The 27,099-nt window shown below is 41.0% G+C and overlaps 1 protein-coding gene across 2 annotated transcripts in view; it reads right to left on the bottom strand.

Annotated features, from left to right (window-relative positions):
* Positions 1 to 27,099, bottom strand: part of NR3C2 (nuclear receptor subfamily 3 group C member 2) — a 346,322-nt gene that overhangs the window by 23,388 nt on the left and 295,835 nt on the right. For both annotated transcript variants that reach the window (XM_019441306.2, XM_019441311.2), the window contains exons 7-8: positions 19,986 to 20,116; positions 13,993 to 14,150 (exon numbers count right to left, since the gene is read on the bottom strand). In XM_019441306.2, the coding sequence (XP_019296851.1) occupies positions 13,993 to 14,150; positions 19,986 to 20,116 (289 nt within the window). The remainder of the gene's footprint in view (positions 1 to 13,992; positions 14,151 to 19,985; positions 20,117 to 27,099) is intronic.

The following is a 27,099-nucleotide window of genomic DNA, read 5'->3' as shown; positions in this document are numbered from 1 at the left end:
TAAAGGCTCCAGAATTTGTCATTTGAATGGAGAACCACTGTCACCCTTGTCTTCCATTTCTGGCTGTTTTTTCAGGAGTCATTTCCCTTTGAGTCTATAGTCCCTGTAGGTACATACATTTCCATTTGTCATTATTCACGGTAGTTACATTCTGTTATGTCATGGAGAACAGAATTAGCAGATCCTGAACCCTTGTTCCTAGGGAGAATACAGGGTTAGGTTTCCATGAACTGCTGGTCACACTGTCAACAATCAATACACAACCTTGTTTTATGGGTTTCTGTTTAAAGGCCTTATTTAATGTATATTGCTGATTCTTTAACGTTGAACTCATGGCCAACAGCACTATAACTCATGCCTGAATGGAGTTTTACTAAACACAATTATTTTCTCCATTAGGCACATCACAGCTTTCTTTCTGCTTGGGAACATGAGACAGTGCATGAGCACTACATTTGGGGACCATTTTAAACATCAAAATCACCAAAACAATGCAAAACCTGTGCCACTAAACAGATCATGAAAAGGGCACTTCTTTGCTATAGGAGAGATGGAACAAGAAGGCAGAATATCACCTTGTTTGACCTTAGCTGGGAACGTGCACATTTTTACTACTTGTTGCATGTCTGTGAATGACTGCAAAAGTTCCATATGGATTTTGGGTTTACAGATACACTTTAACCAGTAGGAAAATTTGTAAATAAAGAATCTGCAAATAATGAGAGTCAACTGTGTGTGAAACCACATACACTTTCCAGGTCCTTTAACCATGACCTTGGTAAACGAAATTGATCAACTGGCATCTTCCGGGTCCCTGCAAGCTCAGTCATTTAAAATGATCCACCCTCATCTAAAACAGCACATGATAATAACATTCCCCCTTTCTATTGCTTCACGATGTCTCTCTCCCTTATGAAATCTGTCCACTATTTCTTTTTGTGTCATGTTGGGCTAGCTGTTTAAGGCTCCTTTCCAGTGTATCGACAAGTCTCTTACTTCCCTCAGTTCTCATACCCTGCTTCCTTTAAGCTTTCTGCCTTTCATAACCTCTGCTGCCTCCTTTCAAAGACACATGTGCACCGTGCACCGCAGGCTGCAAAGTGCTCTTCATACTCAGCATCTCTTCTAATCAACATGATCTTAGATGGATAATATTATGCCCAGGACAGGCTGCATTATTTGGGGAGCCCCGTGTGCAAAGTTTGCTACAGATTTCAAGATGGCGAGAGCAAAATATTAAGCCAAGAGTGGGACCCTCCTATGTGCGGGGCTCTGAAGTGATCCCTAACCTACCAGGGGTAACAGAGCTACCCAGGTATAGGGCTGGCCCTACACTGACGTCTCTCACACATGTTCCCTTCCCTCCTGCACCCCTGCCTTCTGGTCCTGCCTCATTTTATGAACCTGGGAAAAGGGCACTTAATCACTCCCTGTTTTAATATTTTTTCTCTATAAAACATTAAAAAATGAGTAAATATTACTTTTATAGAGAAAAGTATAGAGAAAGGAATTTTTTTTTTTTCAACGTTTTTTATTTATTTTTGGGACAGAGAGAGACAGAGCATGAACGGGGGAGGGGCAGAGAGAGAGAGGGAGACACAGAATCGGAAACAGGCTCCAGGCTCCGAGCCATCAGCCCAGAGCCTGACGCGGGGCTCGAACTCACGGACCGCAAGATCGTGACCTGGCTGAAGTCGGACGCTTAACCGACTGCGCCACCCAGGCGCCCCGAGAAAGGAATTTTTATAGAGAAAGGAATTAGGATGAGGTGATTAAGTGTAAATAGTAGTATTTACTCATCCTTGCCTCATGGAGGGAGTAGAAGGATTTAATGACAGGACTTATGAAAGAAAGACACTAGGTAAACCCCAGGTATTATATAGTTATTTTATATTTTAAGAAGAGGGATTTAGGCTGCATAAGAGGTGGGGATTTATTGACACAGGTGTTAGACAATGAGATAGTTTTCCCAAATCTTCCCTAGATATATTTTAGATTAAGAAAAGATGCCTATGTGTCTGGTTAGATTTCAATGTGATTGTCTATGAGCATGGCTTCTAGGACCCTCAGTGGTTCTTTTTTACCGGATATCTATATCTATCTATATCTATATCTATATCTATATCTATATCTATATCTATATCTATATCTATATCTATATCTATATCTATCTCTTCCCAGAAAGCTCACCCTCTAGCATCATAAGTCTTATAGAATCAGGTAGGAATGGAATGCACTATTCTTTCATATGTCCTCAAACAAGGCAAGATCCTGGTCCCCCCCTGGCCCCCCAGCATTCTTTCAAAAATGTGAGCAATGGCACATGTTCTATGGCTTTGCAACTTTTAAAATGTTAATTAATGAAGCCAAAGGAGTAGTTATTACTACAAGAAAATACACCTTTCCCCCTTTCTTTAAATAAATTAGGATCAGACACAACTTTTAATTTTTCCAGTTAAGGATTAAAAGACACAAACTGCTGTCTGTTATCGTTATAAGTTCATAGGGGAAAGATTCTGACACCAAAATAAATAAACAACAAAGCCCACGGAATGAGAGAAAATACTCGCAAGTCATGTATCTGATGGGGGATTAATATCCAGAATAAAGAACTTGTACAACTAAACAACTACAACAACTCATTTAAAAAACGGGCAGAGGAGTTGAGCAGACAATTCTCTGAAGTAGAAATACAAATGACTAATAAACACCTGAAAGATGCTCAACATCACTGATCATTAGAGAAATGCGAATCAAACCACAAGATACCACCTCACACTATTAGAGTGGCCACTATCCAAACAAACAAACAAACACAAAACAAAACCAAAACAGCAACCAAAAAACAGCAAATAACAAGTGTGGGTAACGATGTAGAAAAACTGGAATCCTTGTGCCCTGTGGGTGGGAATGTAAAAAACTATGAAAACCAGCTTGGTGGTTCCTCAATAAATTAACATAGAATTACCATATGATCTGGCAATTCTACTTCTAGGAATATACCCAAAGAATTGAAAGTAAGGTCCTGAAGAGGTAGCTACACACCCATGTTCACAGCAGCGTTATTTATCATAGCCAAGAGGTGGAGGCAACTCAAGTGTCCACCAACAGATGAACAGATACATAAAACATGGCACATACTTAAAACAAATATTACTCAGCCTTAAAATGGAAGGAAATTTGAACACAACATGGATGGACGTGGAGGATAACCTAAGTGAAATACATCGGTCACAAAAAGACAAATACTGTATGATTCTATACATCTGAGGCACCTAGAGTAGTCGAATGCAGAGATAAAAAGTAGAGGTTGCTAGGGCTGGGGGAGGGGGATGAGGAGTTGTTTAATAGCACAGAGTTTTGGTTTTACAAGCTGAAGAGTTCTGGAGATTGGTTGTATAACAATGTGAGTGTGCCCGGCACTAGTAAATTGTACAGTGAAAAATGGTGGATGCTTATGTATTTTACCACAATTAAAATAAAAGCAATGACAAAACCCTGTATGGAATTTTTTTCCTCACTTCTTTATAACTGAAAGCAACTGCATCTCAGAATGTTGCCTGGCTATCGACCAGCAGTTGGTAAACATTGCCATAGTCTAAACATTAGCCACTGAAAACATTCAATGTTTTAAATCAACCTTTTCCAAAGAGGTAAGGAAGTAACACAGATTTGACATTAAGTCAGTCACAGGAAACCACGGCCAACCATGAAACACCAAAGGAGATAAAGTTCTGTGGCTGCATGTGGAAATTAACTGTCACTGTAACTAAGGTTTCATATGAACATGATGGGTGAGAAAGGACTCAAGAGCAGTATCACTGATAAAATCGACTTGAAATGCAAAATCAGCCTTGAAGCACCACGGCTGCCTTCAATGCCCGCCTTCCATCTCTGTCTCTGTCTAGATCCATATACTGTGCAGTATGTCTATGTATATTTAGTGTACAGAATACATGTATATATATATATATATATACTACCTAGTAAAGCTTTCACTAATGCACAATTAACTCCTACATGGCTGGATTGACGTCTGTAATAGTTTGTTTTGAGGTTACTCACAAAGATAGAGTTTGCAAAGCCATTGTGATTTCTTTGCTGTACTCAAACATAAAAACTGCAGGTTCCTTCATCCATATATACTCACTTACACACATGTTCTCACATGACAGAAAGATTCATACTTCCTATTTATAACAGCAATTTTTTCTAAGGAGCTTTACTGGAAAATACCTTGAATTTTCTTCTTTTTACAAAAATATTTTCCCAGTTTGCTTTGTGGATTCTGACTAGTTACTAGAAACTACAGAACATTAACACAAGTTGAATCAATCAGTAGTTTTTCACAATAATCTCCTCGTTGCTATGGCTATTGAAGTTTTCAGACTGTTTGCTGACTGACCTTTCTGCAGCCTCTGACCCCTCATTTGCACAGTGGGAGATACATTGTTTTCTGGTTTGTCCCCTTTGTACCTCTTTTTGCCTCCCCCCCCCTTTTTTTTTTAAGCTCAGCAGCAGCTCCTTTGTAGCCTCTCAGGAAACTTCCTTCTTGGGATCCACTGGCCGTTTCTCCCTCTGGGTTTGGTGCCAGGCCCTGTGTTCTCCACACCAATGCCTGGGCAGTGCCATCTGCCCTCAGGCTTCATGACTGCCATGTGCTGCCACCTCCCCAGTCTGTATCAGCACTGTCATGCCTCATCTTCTTCTGTATGGAGCCCAAAGTCTACCTGACATTTCTCCCTGGATATGCTAATAAGGGCACCTCAAATCAGTACATCCAAAACCTGCTTATCATAGCTCCTCCTGCTCAGGCCCCTGGTCAGTTCTGGTTCCACCCCATCCAGCCACCTATGTCCAATTCCCAAGGGGCATCTTCTTTTCTCAATCTCCGTGTCCATTCCACCACATGAATATCTCCTCAGTTCCTTTTCCCTAGCTCTGACTCAGTCCCCCATCTCTTCCCCGGATCACTGCACCAGCACCCCAACTGGCCCTTTGTTTCTCTTGCCCTCCACTAATAGATTCTCTAGATCAGCACTGTCCAATAATGGACAGTTGTCAGACTTCCTACGTTGCCCCAAATGGTGGCAACTAACTACATGTGGCCACTGAGCATCTGAAATGTCGCTGGTGCAACTGAGGAACTCAGCTTAAAATTTTACTTAATTTTAATTAACTTCCATGTAAACAGTCGCATGTGACTAATGGTCATTGCACTGCAAAGGGGCAGGTCTAGATTCTCCACAGATGTGCTCAAAATCCCTCAATAGCTCCCTTGAGGTGATTCACAGTTTCTTTCATTGTCTCCATCCTCATTTCTCTCAGTTCTTCCCCGATGCTCTTGGATACAATGAAATTCTCCATGTCTCAAAATCACCATGTTGTCTCTCTCTTGGGATATTAACTCCTTTGGCTACGAGCAGCTTCCTTCCATCTGTCTGGCAAACTCCTACTTTGCCTTTGGGGCTCAGCCCAGCAATCACTTCCCTCACCTCATGCCTTGGGCCTTCTCCACTGTGCCTCTTCCTCTTCCAGATACTCCAACTATGGGCCTTACAGCCCATATTGAGCACCTGTCATGCTGGATTTTAATCCCCAGTTTGATTGTTATACTCCCCATCATACTGCACTCTGAGGTCAAGGACCAAGTCTCCTTTGCTGCTGTTGTATCCTCTGTACCAGTACGGTACCTGGCCTGGTGGAGGCCGCTGTACATGTGCCTATTCTACTGGGACCTCGGGTCCCTGAAGCAGAGCCCCTAAGCAGCACTTCCTTTGCATACCTCTGTGGAGATGATAAACAGGAAGTGTAACTGACAAAGGGATGTCTCATTCCACAGGGTCTAAAACAAGGAGACACCGAAAGATATCTTTTCTTATGCAGTGTCCTGGTTATTGAAATCCTCTTTCCAACAGGTTTGGGAAGACAGTAATTCAGTTATTCTTTTGCCTCTCACAATATGAACTGATCAGAAACCCTAGGGGAGCTTGGAGAATCACAGTCATGACCACTGACGCTGCCCTTAATTCATGTGTGAACAAAAAAGGAACAGGTAAAGACATCCTTCATATCTGTGGGGAGTTATATCTTCTATCTGGGCTTCATGGCCAATCCTTGAACCGCCCAGACCTTTCTATACCACACCCAAAGTCAAATTCCTATTTATCCATAACATTGAAATACTAGAATATTCTGACCTATTTTTTTCCATTTCTCCCATTCTTATTTTTTCTTACATCTGTTGGATTTTTTTTCAACTCTACGAACATAAAACATGTTCTTTTTTTTTTTTTAATTTTTTTTTTAACGTTTATTTTTGAGACAGAGAGAGACAGAGCATGAACGGGGGAGGGTCAGAGAGAGAGGGAGACACAGAATCCGAAACAGTCTCCAGGCTCTGCGCGGTCAGCACAGAGCCCGACGCGGGGCTCGAACTCATGGACAGCGAGATCATGACCTGAGCCGAAGTCGGCCGCCCAACCGACTGAGCCACCCAGGTGCCCCATAAAACATGTTCTAAATGAACATTTAAAATAAGCACTCACTGGCACAACTCACCCAGGACAAAGCATTCTGAATCATGCTATACTCTTTAAATTAAAAATTTGTAAAGGCAAATGACAGTCCTTACATACTATATAGAAGTGCAGAAACAGATGCTGTAAGCCATTAATAACTGTTCCACTGGTTTCACCAGCTAGACAAAGAGTAAGATTTGCCATGTCAATTATTCATTTAATTTGAAGCCTTTACTTATGAAGACTTCTTTTTCAAAAGGGGAGGGAGGGTCTTTGCATAATTTGTATCCTCCCTCCACTGGTGCACAAGGCTTTGCTCCCTTCTCTGACTCTGGAATAAACAATTCTTCCTTTATTTAGAAACTTTCTTAGTCATGGTCTTGTCAAAGGAGAAGGCAGTGTAACACTGCTAACAATTATATTAAATAGTTAAGTTTTGGTCAGTGAAATAGAACTGTGGCTTTGAATTTGAACTCTCTTACACACATACACGTGCACACACCCAGGTGTGCTATTGCCAGTAATGTACAAATAGAGAATCAGGAGCACCTGAGTGGCTCAGTTGGTTAATTGTCTGACTCTTGATTTCAGCTCTGGTCATGATCTCATGGTTCGTGAGTTCAAGCCCCATGTCAGGCTCTGTGCTGACAGCCAGAAGCCTGCTTGGGATTTTTTTCTCCCCCTCTCTCTGTCCCACCCTGTGATCTTTCTCTCTCAAAATAAATAACCATTAAAAAAAAAAAATAGAGAATCAAATAGTGTCATTTCCTTGTCACCTGATCAACAGGAAGAGAGGGAAATTTCTCTCCTCGTGCTGCAGCAGCATGGTCAGCCTTTTTTCATTGCTAGCAGTATTCTGGTAACACCCGAGGCAAGGGTTTATGGTTCTCCAGGATCAATCATCCTCATGGTCACCTCACAGCAATCATTCCATCATCAAATACCTTTAATCCTTTTAGCGAATCAGAAAGTGGTTCAAACACACCCCAACACGTTTGTACCAATACCAATCTCCCCTGGTAAATGTGTAGCTGATGTGTGCACCAGGACCTGAAGTACCGTGGAAATGCTTTAGGACTGACTTAATTCTATTAACTCACTACCAGATAACTTTTGTGCTTCCTGCCCCATTCTGTGGAATGATCTTTACTGCCTATTTCCCTGCTTGATCTGGCCAACTTTTAGACTGTCATTTCCTTGAAGGTACATGCTATGTCTCAAAGGTTTGGGTGTCTCTGTATTTAAAAGTAAATTAAGGGGAGCCTGGGTGGCTCAGTCAGTTAAGGGACCGACTTCCGCTCAGGTCGTGATCTCATGGTTCGTGGGTTTGAGCCCCACATTGGGCTGTCTGCTGTCAGCACAGAGTCCGCTTCGGATACTCTGTCTCCCTCTCTCTATGCCCCTCCTCTGCTCTCTCTCTCTCAAAAATAAACAAACAAAAAAAAAGTAACAAGTAAATTAAAACTGCCTGATGGAAGGTTTTTGGTAGTACAGAGACATGCTTTTGAGGAAATTCTAACAAAGTATGGGAAAAGGTGATGCAAAGGGGTGAATAAAGTTTGTTTGGTGCTTGCTATGTCGCAAATGCCTTATGCAGTACCTGTGTTATTGCATTCAGTCCTAAAAATTCCCTATAAGGTGGATACTATTCCTGTTTTATAGTTGAAGAAACTGAGGGTGGAAAATTTAAGTGCCCAAGTTTACTGAGTGAAATGGTGGTGCAGCACCACAGGCCATCCCCAGGGGTTCCATTTCTGTGGTGGGCTCCTATTTTGGTCTCAGAACACTTCCCGAGGAGAAGCTGATTGGGAAGATGTAAACCAGAATCAAATGTGAAAGAAAGCGGGCTGCCCAAATGGTGGACCGAGCCAAACTTGTGGCTGGCATTCTTCAGCGTGCGGTAAGAAATGCTGAAAATAGGTTTGCGTCGATCTCAAAACCACCTATAGTGTAATCACGATGGAAATTACCACTACCACAGCCCGGATGCAAAAGCACCCACTAATTAAATGAGCAATGAGAACCTCAAAATAATTTGCTAATAGTCTCGACTGCTTGCAGCAATATCTCTTTTGTTGGTGACTGTGTCACTGAAACTTAACGCCCTCTTCATGTAGAGCATGAAGTCTCCCCAGTGTGCACGTGTAGCATTAACTGTATCACCAGATGTTCTGCTCCTCACCCCCCCCTCGTCCCCCCACCTCGCAGAAGGAAAACCTTGGCTCCGAGAGAAAAGCCACTTCAGTTGTTGAGCATTCTCTCTGGAACCACAGAAGGCAATTATTCAGCAACATGGCCCTCAGAGTGTTTCCTTTTGTCACACAGAGAACAGCCTCTAAGTGATACGCCAGTGCCTGCCCAGGTTCTTACCTGGATTTAACGATCGTCCGCAGAGACAAAAGCCTCCACGCTTAAGTCTGCTCAGCTTACACTGAGGCAGACCCAACATTATGTTTTGGGAACTGCTAAACATGCGTGCCACTTTAATACAGCACCAGGTTTCACTGCCTTCAAGATGCAACCGTGTGCCTCACGAAAACAACGCATTCCACAAGATGCCAGGGAAGATCCAAACGAGTCTGGAGAGCTGGAGCGCGGTGCAGCTGTTTTTAATGTTCCTCGATGCTAGTTTTCTGATCTGCAAAGATGCAGACCGGCCTAAAACTGAGCAGCTGCTCTGAGCTTGAAGCTTTCCTTCACCATGACGATGGTATGAAAAGTACTAGACAGTGAGTCAAGAGGGCTCAGGTGCACTGGCTACCTATGGACCCTGCAAAATCACTCTCTGGGTCTCTGTCTCTTATGAAATAAAGATTCTCTGAAATCCCCCCCCTTCCCCCCCACAAGCCTTCCAGGACGCCTGCCTGGCACAGCTGACTCCTGTAACTTTTCAATTAGACTTATTATCAACTCAGAGTAAACAGCAGTGAGTCCACATCCACAACTAATGGCACGCTCACCTCATCGGAGCTCCCAAACACAATGCCTGTGTAGTGCCGTCTGGGTGCCCTGGGCAGACTACAAGCTCCTGGAGGTCAGGCTTTGGGTTTCTTCCCCTGAGTACGCTTCCTTGCACTTTCAGATATGAAAACATTTGTTGAGTAAGTGGAACGTCTTCCCCCATCAAACAAATGGGATTCCTAAGGACAGGTATTCTATTCACCTGTTCACTTGCACCTGCGGTTCCAGAACAGGGTGGGGACTCACTGGCACAGGAAAGAATGCAACTCATGTGCTCTCCAAGGTTCTACTGCCCAGATGGCCAGTTCTGGTGCCTGATTACTTTCTGCTGCGTGCATATTGTGCTCCAGCCACCTGCCTAGAATCTAAGCTATCTGAGGGTTGGGTTGGTGTCATGTATTTATTTTGTATCCCCTGTAGCCCTGTCAATATTGCTAGGCGCCAGGCCCCTTTTTTTCTAGTATATATGTTGAAATAAAGTTATCACAATAGTATGACCTTGAAACTAATAGAAAAAGGCCTCTAAAAAGTACTATTAATATCATTTAACATTTACTAACAGTTCTACACAAAGATCATAATATAATCCTTGACCTCTATGAATGAACAGAAGTTACCAATAAATTTATCAGAAATGTGCTTCTTTCACATAGAAAATTAGTCACCAGTCTTAGCAATAGCTAGAGAATGACTATTAATGATCGATTCTCTTTAGAAGAATAAGAAATCTGTATGCTTTACAAATACCACCCAAACATTTACAATGCAAAAATACATCTATTCCTAGCCGCCTGCCCACAGCTGCTTTCTTTGAAACATTCTTTGGGGAGAGATTGATGTTCAGGAGGATTATGATTCATTAAAGTTGCTGACCGATTCAAATAGCTGCCAACCTATTTTTTCAGAGAATGTTCCTTTCACTCACCTTGGCACCATTCTGCCAACACACGTGTGCACCATGTGGGAGAAATCCACATGTCCTGAGATCTATGGACATGTGTCCTGAGGGGTGGCATGCTATGCACGCTATTTAAGCAGAACTTTGATTTGATTCATAGGGTTCTTATTTGTGCGAACCTCAGGAACAAATGCTCTTTTTCCACAAGGTGACCAAAACTAGGCTTGAGCACAGAGCCAGTCATTGTGTAGCTCTTTGTTCCCTGGAAGAAAATTCCACAAATGTTGATTCACTAATTTACTCTAATGAAAAAGCTGTAGGCAGTCTCAAGTCTGAGTAAGCGTGAATGTTAGAAAGGTCCCTCTAGACTTACAATGCATTTTTCAATGTTCTGTCTAGAACAGGAATATAAATAGAGCGTTCAAGATGCTTCTGTTGGGCTACTTCTAAGAGCAGACATTTTTGATAATTTAAAATGAGGGTTTCAGAATTAAAATGACAGCAGTGATTCCCCAAAGAAAGTTCTCCTTCCAGCTATGGTGGAATAAGGAGGATTGGATTCACCCTTCCACAAGAAAAAAAACAAAAAACAAAAATGCTCTGAGAAATACATTAAAAAAAATGGTTTTTAAGACACTCCATATCTGTCAATGAAGGAGAGTGATCTCTAGAAGACAACAGGAGAAAAGCTTTGTGACACTGGCCTGGGCCAAGACTTCTAAAAACAGGATTCATGAAAGAAAGAAAGAAAGAATCACTTGGACTTTATAAAAAAAAAAAAAAAATGGGAAACTGCTCTTCAAGAGACATTGTTAAGAAAACGAAGATAAGCCACAGACTTGGAGGAAATACTTGCAAATCATAAATCTGATAAAGGACCTGTATCTAGAACTTTTAAAACTCAACAATCAGAAAGCAATCCAACTTTTAAGAACGAGTGAAACAGCTGAATAGACAACTCACAGAAGATGACATAAAGATGGCAAATAAGCACACGAAAAGATCACTAATCATGAGGGAGATGCAAATTAAAACCACAGTGAGATACCACCACGTAGCTATTAGAATGGTTAAAATTAGAAAGACTAGCCATAACTGCCAGCAAGGAAGTGGAGTAGTCTGAACTCACACGTCTTAAGCGGATGTACAACTGGACAAGCACTTTGGAAGACAGTTTGTCAGTCTCATAAAAAACGAAACCACACATACCATATGACCCAGGCATTCTACTACTAGCTAGCTCTTCACCCAAGAAAAAGAAAGCAATATCCATACAAGACTTGTACACAAATTTCTATGTTACAGTCCCTAATCTGGAAACAACCTAATGTCCATCAACAGGTGACCGGACTACCAAACTGTGCAGTATCTGTATGGTGGGATGAACTAGTGATACGTGCATTAGCATGGATGAATCTCAAAATAATTATGCTGAGTGAAGAAAGGCAGACAAAAAGAAAAAAAAGCACAGTACATACTGCATGATTCCATGTATGTGAGACTCGGGAATATGGAAGTCCAACTTGCCAGAAAGCAATACAGAAAGCAACTGGGGAGCAGGAGGTGGAAGTAAAGGTTAAAAAAGGGGCACAGGGAAATTTTTCGGGTAATAAATATGTTTGTTATCTTGATGGTGATGACAGTTTCATGGGTGTATACGTGTGTCACATTTCCCAAAGGCACGCTTTAAGAATGTTCAGTTTAGGGGCGCCTAGGGTGGCTCAGTCAGTTATGCGTCCGACTTTGGCTCAGGTCATGATCTCGCGGTTTGTAAGTTTGAGCCCCACGTTGGGTTCTGTTGCTGACAGCTCAGAGTCTGGAGCCTGCTTCAGATTCTGTGTCTCCCTCTCAAAAATAAACATTTAAAAAAATGTTCACTTTACTGCGTATCAATTATACCTTGATTAAAAAAAATACTAAAAGGACCCTTTTTCCCTCGGGGAATTTTGCAGAATATCATCATTTATGATATAGCCATTTGGGTCAAGCAGTCACTGAGTTCCGATCTTGTGCCAAGCATGGCACTGAGAAAACCAAGCTGGCAGAGGACAGTCGGACACACTGACCACTGGGGTGGACTCTAAGTGTTTCCACAAGGCCACTTTGCTTAAGGCACACAGACTCTGAAAGGCTGTGGATAAGCAAGTTTTAACTTTGGTCGTCAGTCTCCTTACACGCAAACTGCTTCAAAATGAATCAGCTATTATCATACGTTGCAATGATGACACATTACATACCAATCTTGATACTGCACTTGTGCCTGTCCATACGTTTGAACACATATGAGAATTCATCAAGAAGGAACCACAAAAACCCATTCTGAGTCCACTAGAAAGGACTTTCAACAAAACTGACAGAAGAAAGTAAATGTACTACTCGTTCTTGTGCAGATGACCTGCCCTCCAGGCACTGTTTTTCTCTGTTCCCCATGTGAGTTGTGTTCTCTAGAGCTCTGTTTGCCATCATTTTTTCGTCCTAAGATTTTCCATTAGGCCATGCTCTTTAGGCCACTGACAATTAGCAAAATTATCACTGAATTCACCTTGTGGGAATGTGACCCATCACATGAAAAGTTGAGAGAAAGCAAAATCAATGTGATATGTATGGAGTCTTTGGTGTAAAACACCGGAAAATGACATTCTTTATCAATCAAACCACAGAGACGCCACATTCCACTGGCATAAACCAAATTTTAAAGGATGACTCATTATTTCAATAGTAGTATTGTTATAATACCAGCCATGGAGACTGGCAACATTTTTCTGAACGGAGAAATATTTGAATTCTTATACAAATCATATGGGCTGAACTTGGGCAATAACTTTTCCAGAAGAAAGTACGAAAACCTCACAAATATCAAAAACCAAATCAGCATGACTGTGTACAACTTTTTTTTTTTTTGAGCCAGAACTAGAGAAAACTGCTCACAAAGTGAAACAAGAAGCATATTTCAAGTGACATAACAAAGCAAGTTATCCAAATCGATATTTTGTAGAAACTGCTAACAAACACCTCGACTACATCTATAATTGATTGATTTAGAAACAAGCTCAGAATTTACTTTCTATATTTACGTAAGACAAGAAAGGTGACTCCCGTGAGGAATGAATATAGGATTCAAAATTTGGCAAAGATTGAGATGATCCCAGTTGGCCCTAGACCACTAATAATGTTTTGGGAAGATTGGGTTATTAGATTAACAGTTGTAGAAGATGGACGCTATTTGTGCAATGTTAAAGCAAACATTTTTATTAACCAAACATTTCCTAAATTGTAAGCAGAAATGTGAAACTTGATCTGACACCTGTAGCAAATCTGAGGGCTTTCCCTGGCCGAGGACACAGAGGTTTCACCATTATGGTCCATAGTACTCTTACCCTGCTCAGAATGGAAAAAAGCCACACCCTTTACTTTAAATGAGGTTTGTTTCAAAGGTTATCTGAAAGAAATTTCCTTTCTAATCAGTTCTCAACTCTTGCTGCCTCCCACTGGATAATTTACCTCTATTCTTCCCAAAGCCCTGAGAACTCTTTCTCCCCTCTCCACTGTTTGGTCAACAGTGTGTGTGATTGTTGATCCTTCATTTAACAGGCACCAAGAGGCTCTACTTACGTCATGCATGGAGTCCAAAAGCTTGGTCAACTGGTAGAACCTTTGCCAGCTCTGCCCAGAGTTGTTGGGACACTTAGTTACCATCTTCCTCAGTTCTTTGATGTAATTTGTCCTCATTTCTTCAAATGCAGCCTGGCTTTTGAGGCCATCCTTTGGAACTGTGTTTAAGGAATACAGACATGTAAATTCCCAGGATGGGAAACAGCTCTAACAATGGTGTAGAGTATTTTGGGGTTTTTAGGCTCATACTTTTAGATTGATACTGAATCGTAATTAATTGCACTTATAAATAAATATGGCAGTTATCTATTGGCGAATTCTCGTTCACATCCATATATGAAAGAATAGTAACTGCTATTTATTGGATGTATATTAATATACACCTTGCATATATTAACTTGCTCTTGACATCAATTTTATGACATAACCGTTATTCTCATTTTACAGATGAGGAAATTGAAGACTGGAGGTTTAATCCTGCCCAAGAAACACAATAAATAAATGGCTGAGAAGGAACAGAAACCTAGGTCAATTTCCAAAGCCTGCCTCATCACCACAATGCTACACTGTCTTGTGCCCTGTCATCAAAGTTTCTTATGAATCCTAACTTGCAAGTACTTCATAGGTAAGAAAATACACTTTGATTTTCCAGGAAAACTGGAAGAGCCACCAACAGTCTAAGCCGGGGCTAGAATTAGAAAGCAACATCTCCATATCGATATTCAAATATCAAAGACACTTGGGGATACTGGCCATCTACCAAGGGGGAGGCCAGGCATGCTGAGAAGTGCTTTCTACCTTCTTTGTACCAGGATCCTATGAGCAGTTGGGCATGGTCACGTGGCCTTCCAGACAACCTGGTGGTGGTGCTGTGCACTGGTTTGCGTGTGCAAAGGAGTAACACAGCGGTGGCTCTGCGTGCAAGGCAGAATCGAAAACTTTTCGGAGAATAAACCACGTTCACCTTATCTGTGATGATGTGGAAAATGAAGCATCACATTTTCTTTTGTGTGGTGGCTGGTGTTTACTTTTATTTGGGATTCAGGGCTTGGAAACGTATCAAGTGTTTCTGTGACCTGCTGAAGGGAGATGCTTTGTCCCAGGACACACGTGAAAGCACTTTACAGAGGACAGGCGCTCCTGTGCCTGGAAGGAGGTGTATGTAGGGCAGAGTATAAACTAAAGTACTCCCTTTGAAAATCTACTTTCGTGTTTGCTTTCTTTCTACTATAGCCAATAGTGATATGCATGCTTTAACTTTGAAAAATGAAATCACTTAGGACTTTATTTTTAGGAGATGAAGATCTAAAGAAAATTGATCTTGTGAAATTAATGTTCTGAGTTTGAAACTGCTCTTATTTTCACTTCTTAATTATACAGCATGTTTGTTAATTTATCATAACTGGGATAAATAATGATTCACTTGGGTCATCAGCCCTTTAGAACAGCTAAGTACATTTTTGAGTATTATGAGGACCCTGGAAACCTGAAATACTGCTGCTTCCAAATTAAACCCTGGCTGTCCCGTACAAAAATATGGATTATCTTGCAAATTAAATTCACATATTATGTTAACAGTCTTCTCGAGTTTAATTGTTGAGGCTTTGGTTTGTGGTTTATCTAAGTCTATTTTTGTGGGGAAAAAATAAATCCCTAATAGTAATTGCACAAATTCCCGAGACTGCCACAAGAGTGGCTGTGGTTTCAAATATTTGACATTCATGTCAAAAGTTAAATGCCATCCATTATATAACAGATAGTTTGTTTTCTTTAAAAATAAAGCCTTGTTTTAAAAGTATAAAAAATATGAAGGATGGTAATAACCAGGATGTTAATAGTCAAACTTTAGATCTACTTTCTACCAAACTTTTAATGTTAACTTAAAACTTTCTGAAAGAAACTGAATGTCTGCAAATACTTTGCAAACAGTGCCCACCCACAGATTATCATTTATTTTTTTAAGTTATAAAATGTTATGGAGTAAACCTTTTGCTTTTCAGTATAAATATTTATGGATAACATCCTATACATTAAAAAACTACCTAAAATTAGAATGGAGTGAATAAATTTCACTACTATTTGGTATATCCACTAAAATCCACCAAGACCTTCATATGGATAGTCCTGTATCGGAAATTCTCAAGATTATAAACAACTTATGTCAAATATTACTTATATATTATCTGTAACTGAAATATATTGTACCAATTTCCCAGCCAGATTTTTTAGGAGTTGAAGCAAACCCACAAATAAGGAGAACTTAAGCAAAACCTCAAATTTTGGAGGTCGGCCCAGATTTTCTGAATTTACTTATTAAATACAGCAGGGCTGCTGGAAATCATCCAAAATCTATGGGCTGGAGAAGAGCAAAGAGACAATTGGGATAGAGGGTCGTCTGCTTTCCTCCATAAGCATTAAGAACACAAGATTCTCTCAATGTCATTGGTAAAGACATTCTTGATACACTGGACATTAGGTGTACAATTTAACATCCTAAATAAGAAGAACAATTTTCACACATTCTGTCATACATTAGCAAAATAAGCTTACTAAAGCCTGCAGCTCTATGATTCATACAATTCTTTACTTATGTTTTCTTGCCTTTTTATTTTGCTTTTCCAGTATCTACAAAACCCAGAATTGAAAGTATTGAGCTAGTTGGAAGCTAATAAATTACTTCGGGTAGCTTCAAAATGGTATCAGAATTGATTAAAGGCTGACTGATTAAATGGTATAAAAGGATAAGACACCAATTAAGATTGAGTAGTCAGGATTTGTAAAGAATTGGTATCATGAGCATTTTTTAGAAAAAAATACTTTATTTAAATTCTATCACCCATTTGATCTATCTATATCTATATATTTATGTCTATATCTATATCTACATCTATATCAATCTAAAACATTTTTCAAGCCAGTAATGGTTAATGACCTTGCTTGGAAAGGGGAATAAAATCACGGTCACCGAACTTATAGATTCCAGTTATATTCCAAAAGGATAAATCAGGAACATCAGAAATCTCGAGGAAGAACAGAGCGGGGAGAAAGAGCCTGGTTCTACTGACCCTGCAGAGGAGGGTTGCAAACACAACCCTACAGGAGACTGCCTGAGTGTAATTAGTGAGGAATGGTAAGGCCTGCGGCAAACAGGAGAGAGCATGCCCTGCCCTGGGCGATCAAATTCAATGAAAATAAAACAAGACAAAAGGCCAAAAGCAACCTAAATTCCTGTGCAGGCCAAACAAAACACAGCTGTGAAGTGCTGGTCCCACCTCCCTACCAGGCTGCTGTTTTGCCCCCTTCCTGGGAGCCTGAGTCTGGCCCACTAACCGATCCACTCTTCCTGCCACGCTCCTATGCCACCAGCCTGCCTTTGCACCCTTTGCTCCCTGCTCTGGGGGCCAGCACGAACAACACTGGATGTGAAGTCCAAAGCCATGGGTTTGAGTTCTAATTCGCAGAGGATACTGAACACAAACACTTGTGTGCCTCCTTTTTGTTAACTTTAGAATGGGGCTATCAATTTCAGAGGGTTGTGTGAAGCATTAAACTAGATAATATACGAACACTTCAAAAACTGCAAGGTGCTAACCATAGGGAAGCAGATGCTTATCTACAGTCGCTGTGGCAATCCCCTCTTCCTGCTCGTCACTACTTGATTCAGGCTAACTCCTCCTCAGATCCAGTCCCTCTTTGCTGGAAATAACATCTCTTCTTACCCCTTCTGTCCTTGGCTAGTGATGCCACTTCCTCCCAATGACTCTACTCAAAACTGCCCCTTCTCCCATGTCCCTGATTCATGGACCAAGGTGGCAGGGAGTGGTGCTGGGCAGGCACTGGATTCTCTTTTCTGCCTCCAGGTGGTCACTCAACAATCTCTCATCCCTTGAAGTCCATGTCATTCGCCCTGGCATCCAGAACATTTCTGTTTCCCCAGCGGCCACAGCACTTGCCTTAGACATTTCTTCTCCATACTGTCTCCTGCCATCGCTCTCATCTGGCTCTCATCTGATGTAAACTTACTCAAGTTCTATCTCCTCAGTTTGAAAATGTCTGTGTTGTTGCCCAAGGAAGAAGTACTCAACATCTTTGCCAAGGCTAATCCTGTCCTGTGTTGTCTCTCTGGCACCTTATGTCATCAACCTCTCTTCTCTCATACTTGGTTCCAGAAGCCTAGAAAAGCTTCCCATCAATCTGCAAGTCCCTGGCCATCTGGCAGCTGCTCGATGTCTAATGGTCAACTCTAGTAGGCTTCTCTCTGAGCTCTCAAGTTTTCTCTTGGGGAAGCTTTGCTCTTAGTCAAGCCCCTTTTGGAAACCAGTACGTGGATCCCAGTTTCTCTGCTTCTCTGACAGTCCCATCTCTGTCTTTTTGGTCCTGCCATCTTCCTTTCATGTAAGTCAACTGGATCATTCCTCTTCTTTCTCTGCCCTGGCAACCCCACTCCCCATTTTACTTTAGATGACAATTTTCTATGAGGATAATTCCACATTCATATCTCAATCCCCAAATCTGTCTTCTGAGTTCCAGTCCCCAATTCTCCTTATCTTTTGGCCTATTAGGATACATCTGAAAATTAACCCATTTGAAACAGAACTCAGTTTATAAAACTCCAGCATATCTTCTCTGAGTCCCAACATAAACATGTTCCTCTTAATGGTATGACTGCCATCTTAGTCATTTCTCCATGCTCAAAACCTGTGTCACTTCTGATCCATAACCTTTTTATTTCCTCTTCTAGCCAGCTGCCAGTTCTGCAGTGTTTCTTGAATCCATTTGCTCCTGTCCATCATACCATCATCATTTAGGTCATTATTTCAACAGCTCACAGCAGGTCTCTGTGCTTCTAAGCTGGCTAAATTCTCTTTGCTTCTCAGCCTCCCCTTAACTTTGCCCTTTAATCTAATCTAGCGCCAGATACAACTTCATAAAAACACAGAACACAGCTTAAGTCACGTCATCCCACTGCTCAAAGCCTGTGGTGTTGCACTCCTCCGCCCACCCAATAAGGTCAGGTGTCTTCTACAGGCATTGAATATTCTGGTCCAACCTACACCCCAACCTTATTCCCCACTCCTCTCCAACCAAATATAGCCTGATACCCCTTGAAAAATTAATTAAATTAATACAGAAGTAAGATAGAAATTTAGAACTTAATTGGCAAAACAACTTTTCCAAAACTAAGTTCTATTGCCTGGATATGCTTTCCCACATTTCCACAATCCCTCACATCATCCCCTCATGGGAATGCCATCTCAGACCTCATATCCAATTCATTATCCTTGCCAAGTTCTCCAAGATTCAGCTTCACCGTGACTCGCTCCTTGGTCCCCAGAACAAAACATGCTTCTCCCTTTTTTGAGCCATCATGACATTCTTTTATCTTCTGTAATGATTGGAGTATCCCTTTCTGCAGTGTATTAAAATTATCTTTGAATCTATCTTATAGTAAAACTCTCTGAGGGCAGAAACTGCACCTCATTCACTCCTGTAGTTCCTGATCTGCCTAATCCTCCCATGCATGTATAACAGACACTTAATATTTATTTAGTAGTTAGGTGGATGAAGGAATATGCTCCTTCTTTACCCAAGGCTTCATACTCTCCATGTAACTTAGTTCATTCACTAAAGACCAAAGCCCCTCTCCCACCTCCTCAGAAAATTTTTTTTTTTAATTTTTTTTTTAACGTTTATTTATTTTTGAGACAGAGAGAGACAGAGCATGAACGGGGGAGGGTCAGAGAGAGAGAGACACACAGAATCTGAAACAGGATCCAGGCTCTGAGCTGTCAGCACAGAGCCCGACGTGGGGCTCGAACTCACGGACTGTGAGATCATGACCTGAGCTGAAGTCAGACGCTTAACCGACCGAGCCACCCAGGCGCCCCAGAAAATTTTTTATACCTACTACTTGACACTGTAAACAGGCTCATCTCCTAAAGGTAAGATTATTGAATAATGTAGAAAAAGGGCCCAAGTGGACATCAGCTTACTTGTGCTTAGCAGCAGCAACACTTTCATTATGGTGTATTCTTCAAAGGTAAGCTGCAGTCGAACAAACTGAAGGCTGATTTGGTGCATCCCCTGGCACAATTCGTACATGGCGGACTGATGCATCTTCTCTCTGCAAAGGAAATGAAGAAAATGTCTGAGAATACAAGGTTCATGATCAAACCCAGACTGGTGGCCCAAGGCAGCTTAATAAGAGATCTGACTCAGAGTTTTCCTTTGGAAAGGCTTCAACATGGAGCAGATACGTATTTGAAAGACAAGTTAGATTTCACACCGATTGGCAAACTGCTTCTAGGCCAACACTGCCATCCCATTTACTAGTACCCTGCAACCATGTATCAGAAGCACTGAAACCGAACTTTTTCGAAGGGTCGCATTATATAATTTTATGTCAAGAGTAAGGATGACTGTGTTGTGTTCTATAGCAGAGAGGCCATTGTGATGTGGGGTAAAGCCCACAAACTTCTGTTCCTTTTCAGATACCAAGTGCTTATTAGCATTTTGATAAACTGTATTAGATGCTGTGAACACAGGACAGTGATGATCAGTCCTGTCTCCACATGGACCATCCTCGTGGAGGTCATGAAACACGACGGTTAACTGTTTGCAGCAGTACATTCCAAAAGGAAACTGGACAAAATTTTTAAATGTGAGAACCTTGAATAGAATCTTTCTGATAAAGGCAAAAAGCAAGATGGGGGTTTGGGGCAATATATGCACATTTTCATGGAAACAACCAATCTTCTCCCTCCACCAAATCCAAATGTTTCCCTAAACATCTATATTATGTAACAACAGAAGTCACCATTGTCCCTTTCCATGAGAAGTAAGCAAAGCATCAGTTCATTTTTAAGATTTTTCTTTCTCAAAGTCATAAATCTTTTGGGAGGGCCTGGGTAACTATTGCTTTATGATGACCAGAACTTAATAACTGAAAAAGAGACTATTAGTGAAAAATGGGAACAGACTTGACAAAGGCCAAAGAAACAGAAAAAAAGGTCAATGATGGCTGATAGATTTCCAAGGGTGACTGATGGCAGGTAGGGGTCTGTGGGACAGCAACATTGCGATACAGCTCCCAGGATGCATTCCTGGGTTCCCCTCACTGGCAGAAACCCTTTGATCCCAACTCTGAAAGCCACCTGCACAGAACCCAAAATGGAACACAGAACATTTTCTCTCCATTATTATTATATGTCTTTTGTCTCCCAGAAGCTGGAAGATATTCTTAATTAAATAGATGTTTTATTTTATTATTATTATTTTTTTAACGTTTATTTATTTTTGAGACAGAGAGAGACAGAGCATGAACAGGGGAGGGGCAGAGAGAGGGAGACACAGAATCTGAAACAGGCTCCAGGCTCTGAGCTGTCAGCACAGAGCCCGACGCGGGGCTCGAACTCATGGGCCGTGAGATCATGACCTGAGATGAAGTCGGATGCCCAACTGACCAAGCCACCCAGGCGCCCCTAAATAGATGTTTTAAACACACACACACACACACTACACACAAATAGCAGGAGCCTAGGTATCCACTATCCAGAACTAACAATGTAAATAAATGCTAATTTTTTTTGTCATATTTACTTCAGATCTTTAAAAATTAAACATGGCAGAGTTACAGCCTGCTCTGTCTTCCTTCTGGTTCCCATTCATCTTCCTTCAAGAAGGGCACTCGCGCACGTTGGGGGATCTACTGTTTCCTCTCAGATGTGCATATTTTACTACCACATGTATGTATCTGTAAAAACAGCATACAGTACCTGATTTGTTTTATGTAAATTTGAGATTAGATACACACATTCTTCTGCAACTTATTTTCATTCAATGTTGTAATTCTGAGATGCATCTATTTTAATACAGGTAACTGTAATTTAATTCATTGACACTGATGCAAGTTTTGTTTGTTTGAATATATTACAATTTACTTATCCATCCCACTGCCAATGGCCACTTGGGTTGTTTCCTCTTTATCACTATCATGGATGATGCCCAAGGTATACCTTGTGCATTAATCTAGGATACACAATGACAGCAGAATTGCTGAGTCACAGATCAGCACACATCTGCTGCCTCCATTCCAACCAGTAAGAGATAAGAATTTCCTTTTATTCCACATCCCTGGCAATACTTTTCATTATCTAATTTAAAATTTGTTGCCAACTGATGGGGGTTGAAAGGACAGTCCCATTGGTGCTTTTACTTGCATTCCCATTAACACCAGTCCGCTGAACATTTTTCAAATGCTTTTTGACCATTTGGGTTTCTTGTTTGGTGATGTGTCTCTCCATATCTTTATCCATGTTACTGTTAATCTTTTTCCCCTTCTATCACTAAGCAACACTACCTTTATTCTTAGTATTTTTTTTTGCCTTAAATTTTTTTTCTGATATTAATTTTGTTTCTTCCTTTCTCCTTTCCTGTCTCTTATTTTCTTCTGCTCTCTCTTTAGAATTTCCCTGGTAGACCCTAATTATGTTTCACAGGTCTCTTACCAACAGCAAAAAAAAAAAAAAAAAAAAAAAGGATTTAAAAAATCTGAGAGTCTGTGTATTTTAACAACTTAGTTTAATCTGTTTTCCTTTATCAAGGTTACTGATGTTTTATGATTTTTTTTCTATTACTCTAACTTTCCTCTTTTCCCTCTTTCTTGCCACTTTCCTTCCTTTTACTGAATTGATCCAGCTTAAAAAAAAAAAAAAATCCCCCTTTGCAGGGTGCCTGGGTGGCTCAGTTGGTTAAGGGGTTATTCAGATTTCACCTCAGGTCATGATTTCACAGCTCGTGGGTTCAAGCGCTGGACGGGACAGGCTCTGTGCTGACAGCTCAGAGTGTGGGGCCTGCTTCGGATTCTGTGTCTCCCTCTTTCTCTGCCCTCCCCCCCACAACCTTGTACTCTCTATCAAAAATAAACATTAAAAAAAAAATCCCCCTGTGCTCCAGGAATGGATTCAGAAGGTACACATTTTATTTTCACTCTTTAATTATCATGTTGTGAATTTGTATACTTAAAAATTGAAAGTTAATCCATAGCTTTTCCATGAGAAACACACAAACAAGTAGAATACCTTTGGTCTACTGCTTCTGGTCCTCCATGTTACTGCTCTTTAGAATTTACATTACACCGTTTTTCACATCTCCCCTGAAATCAGCCCATCTCTCTTCAAACCCACATGACCGTCTGTCTCATTTTGATGTGTTTCTTTGGTCCCCATTGTTCCCTGTACTTTACTCCATCCTTCTGGGTTCGATTTCTTACATATTAAAGAATATTTTCTCATAATTCTTTCAACAGCGGTCAATCACTGAAAGTTCAAATCTTTCAGTCTTGATTTGTCTGAAAATGCCTTTATTTTATCTTCATTCTTTAAAAAGTTAGAAGGGCACCTGGGTGGCTCAGTCAGTTAAGCATCCGACTTCAGCTCAGGTCATGATCTTCCGGTTTGTGAGTTTGAGCCCCTTGCGGGGCTTTGTGCTGACAGCTCAGACCCTGGAGCCTGCTTAGGATTGTGTCTCCCTCTCTCTCTGCCCCTCCTCTGCTCATGCTCTGTGTCTGTCTCTCAATAATAAATAAATGTTAAAAAAAATTAAAAAGTTAGAGATTTTCCAGCTTGATACTTTCCCTCAATACTCTGAAGATAGTATTCCACTGTAGCTGGGCCTTAATAGCAGCTGCTTTGGGGAGATTTCTTGTTAGGCTAGTTGTCATTCTAATGCAGGTAGCCTCCATTTTCTCTCTGGTAACTTACCAAAAACTCCATTTATTTGATGCCTGCAGTTTCATTATGAAGGACCTAAGTCCTGCTCAGAACTCAATATCCTTATTTGATTTGAAGATGTAGGTATTTCTTCAGTTCCGAAATGTCCTTCTACGTTGTTTCTTCAAGTATCACCCTATCCCTTTCCTGTTACTTTTTCTCTTTGGACTGCTATTCGTAGGGCCTTGGATCTTCTCATTATGTCTTCCATATCAACCTCCCTCTCATATTTCTATCTTTTTATCTCTCTGGACTGTAACTAGGTGATTTTCTCAGATTCACTTTCTAACTATACATATTTTTTGTGTGTCTGATATGTTTAATGTCTACAGTGTTTTAATGACAACATTTTTCATGTGTAGATGCCTAGAAATAACTACTTAGTTCTTCCTCAAACGTCTGTTATTTTCCATAAGGTACTTCTTACTTTGTGGTTATTATATATTCTTTCCCTAAATTACATCTTTACTTACTACATCCCTGAATACTTTTAACATGTGTGTTTCCTAGTTGCCTTCAGATTTTTTGGTGGTGGTGTTCAATTTACTGGGATGCTAATATGCGTGTCTGAGCACTGTTCTGGGTGAATCCTCGGGGCATTGTCTTGTGGAAGGGACTCTGAGGGAAGTTTCAGCATTTATAACTGTTGGGGGTATAAACATTTCACTTGTTTTGGACAAGCTTTTATGCTAATGTCTTAGCTTACATGCTCTTTGCAAGACTTGCGTAGTTTAAATTTAGACTCCACATTTGATGTGATACAGGCTTGTGTTTCTTATGTCTTTCAGCTTCTCTGCCATGTCCCTGGGCTTGCTGGCTGGTGTGTTGAGTTTTACTGTCCTTATTAGTAGACAGTGAAATCTTTGCAGAGCTGTGGCTTTATACAAGAGCCTCCACTTTAGGCCCCAGCCTTGCCAGAGTCTATGTTCTTGTCTCCTGTTCGTGTCCTAATATCCACCCCCCCTGTCGAAAGCATTCATCTACATCCACTAGTCTGTGCGCCAGCTATAGCTTTGGGTCCAAGTTAAACCACTCTGGCTGTGAATTCCCTCTTCTTGCACCTGTTTGTTCCCCCTTTTAAGCTTGCCTATATATCTAAGACTTTCTTTTTTACTTAAAAAATTTTTTTTGAATGTTTATTCATTTTTGAAAGAGAGAGAGACAGAGCACAAGCAGGGGTGGGATGGAGAGAGAGGTTGGCCGGGGGGGGGGGGGGGGGGGGACACAGAATCCAAAGCAGGCTCCAGGCTCCGAGCTGTCAGCACGGAGCCCGACGCGGGGCTCGAACTCACGAACCGCGAGATCATGACCTGAGCTGAAGTGAGATGTTCAACTGACTGAGCTACCCAGGCGCCCCTCTAAGACTTTCTTTTTTAAATGCAGAATTTCTATGTGCTTAGAGGAAAAAAGAAGGCTCAATTCAGTTCCCCCATTATGACGATTATGATTCTTAAAGGCAGGATCCATGTCTGGCTAACCTTTCTGAATATTAAACAGAATATGAGAGCCAAGTGTCATGTGTCAATCTTTGCTCAATGTATGTTCTATGAATGAATGAGAGAGAGAAGGAAAGAAAAAAGTGAAGACAACCAAATGAAGATTTGCATATGATGATGCTATTAGAGCAAGATGATACTGAAAACTTACACAAAGGAAGATCAAATGTCTAGTAAGATAGATATGGCATTTGTGAAGTTCTTCAAAACTTTCTAAAAAAGAAAGAGGAGAGATTTAGGTTGTACAATGGGGTGGAGTGGATTACAAATCAGGATATCCATGGAATACAGCACAACATGCATTTGACACTATACAAGTTAAAAAGCAGACTCTATGCATTTGATTCCTCAGGCCACCTTGTGTTGGAGACAGCACAGCCATCCTTGGCTTCACCTCAGGAGGGTCAGGAGATGTGCAGCCCATGAGCCCTTCTGGGTGCTGGCTTTGTGAGTCTGCGATGGTTCTGTTTCTGAGACCCAGACTTACTGCATGTCAAACTGGGATACTAAGAACAATTTCAACCTTGCAGAAATGTAGGAATCAATTATATGGGAATTCTTTTTTAACCTTTTAAAAATTTTTATTAATTTTTGAGAGAGAAAGAGAGAGAGAGAGAGCATGAGTGGGAAGGGCAGAGAGAGGGAGGGAGACATAGAACCCGAAGCAGGCTCCAGGCTGTGAGCTGTCAGCACACAGCCTGATGCAGGGCTCAAACCCACAAACTGTGAGATCACAACCTGAGCCGAGGTCAGACACTGAACCGACTGAGCCACCCTGGTGCCCCTGGAAATTCTTAAATTATAAAGTACTGTACAACTCTTATATTCTTTTGTTTTTTTGGTATAAGAGAACAAAATGCTTTCTGAGAGACCCAAGATCATTTTGCCTAAAACAAACCAAGCAATAATCAAATTTTTAAAATGAATTTATAGGAAAATAATATTGTATTATCATGATTATTTCTACATGTAGGTTGATAATGCAGAAAAACCAGAGAGAGTGCCGATTTTCAGGAAGGTGAAAGGAACATGCCTGGAGAAGAACATGAGGACTAAACACCTCCGTGTTCAAGTGCTTCTGTTCTCAGATGTGTTGACAAAACATCCATGCACAGATTTAAGGTTAAAGAGAGACCTCAGATTCTACCAGAAGACAGATTAGAAGATCAATGTGTGCACACCTAAAGAAAGCATTTATTTTTATTTTTATTTTTTTGCCCTTTCAGTCTGAACAGCATCTCCTTAACTCCTTCTTGAGGTATTATTATTACCTGAATAACCTCCGTGGTCTTCGTAGCTATCATGCATGGGCTGCCTACTGTACACCAAGGCTAAACTTATTCTTGCCAATTCTCACGATGCCCTGTGAAGAATGATCTCATGCTCATGATAAGGAAATGCAGGTACACGATGCAGCCCGGAGCCAACCCCAGGTTTTCCATCTCAAACTCAGGCCGTTTATCTCTCTCCGCACTTGCCAGTGGCCCAACAGTTTTTAGCTGTTTTCTCCAGAGCATCTCTTCACAACTATGAAGAGATATTTGGTACCTCATATGTTTTGTTATTACATACGCTCATTTGTTTACCCCCTGCCCTCCATTATGTGGGAAGATTTTGTGTTTACAAATGCCGCTGCTGTTTCCACTGCATGAAATTGAGTTCTCCAAATGAAGAGTACCAGGTACTCAATATAGCTTGAAATCTCAAGAAAATAGGCCATCTTGAAAACACATTTTACAGCACATCATTTTTGCACAATTAGATTAAATGCACAGAAATGTACATCCACAGAAGCTGAAACAAGGACAATCTTTTTGGCATGATACTGGTATTAATTTTAC

Source organism: Panthera pardus, unplaced genomic scaffold (assembly GCF_024362965.1).
Source record: "Panthera pardus isolate Hobbes unplaced genomic scaffold, ASM2436296v1 HiC_scaffold_13, whole genome shotgun sequence".
NCBI lineage: Eukaryota > Metazoa > Chordata > Mammalia > Carnivora > Felidae > Panthera > Panthera pardus.
This window is presented reverse-complemented; position numbering and strand designations above follow the sequence as displayed.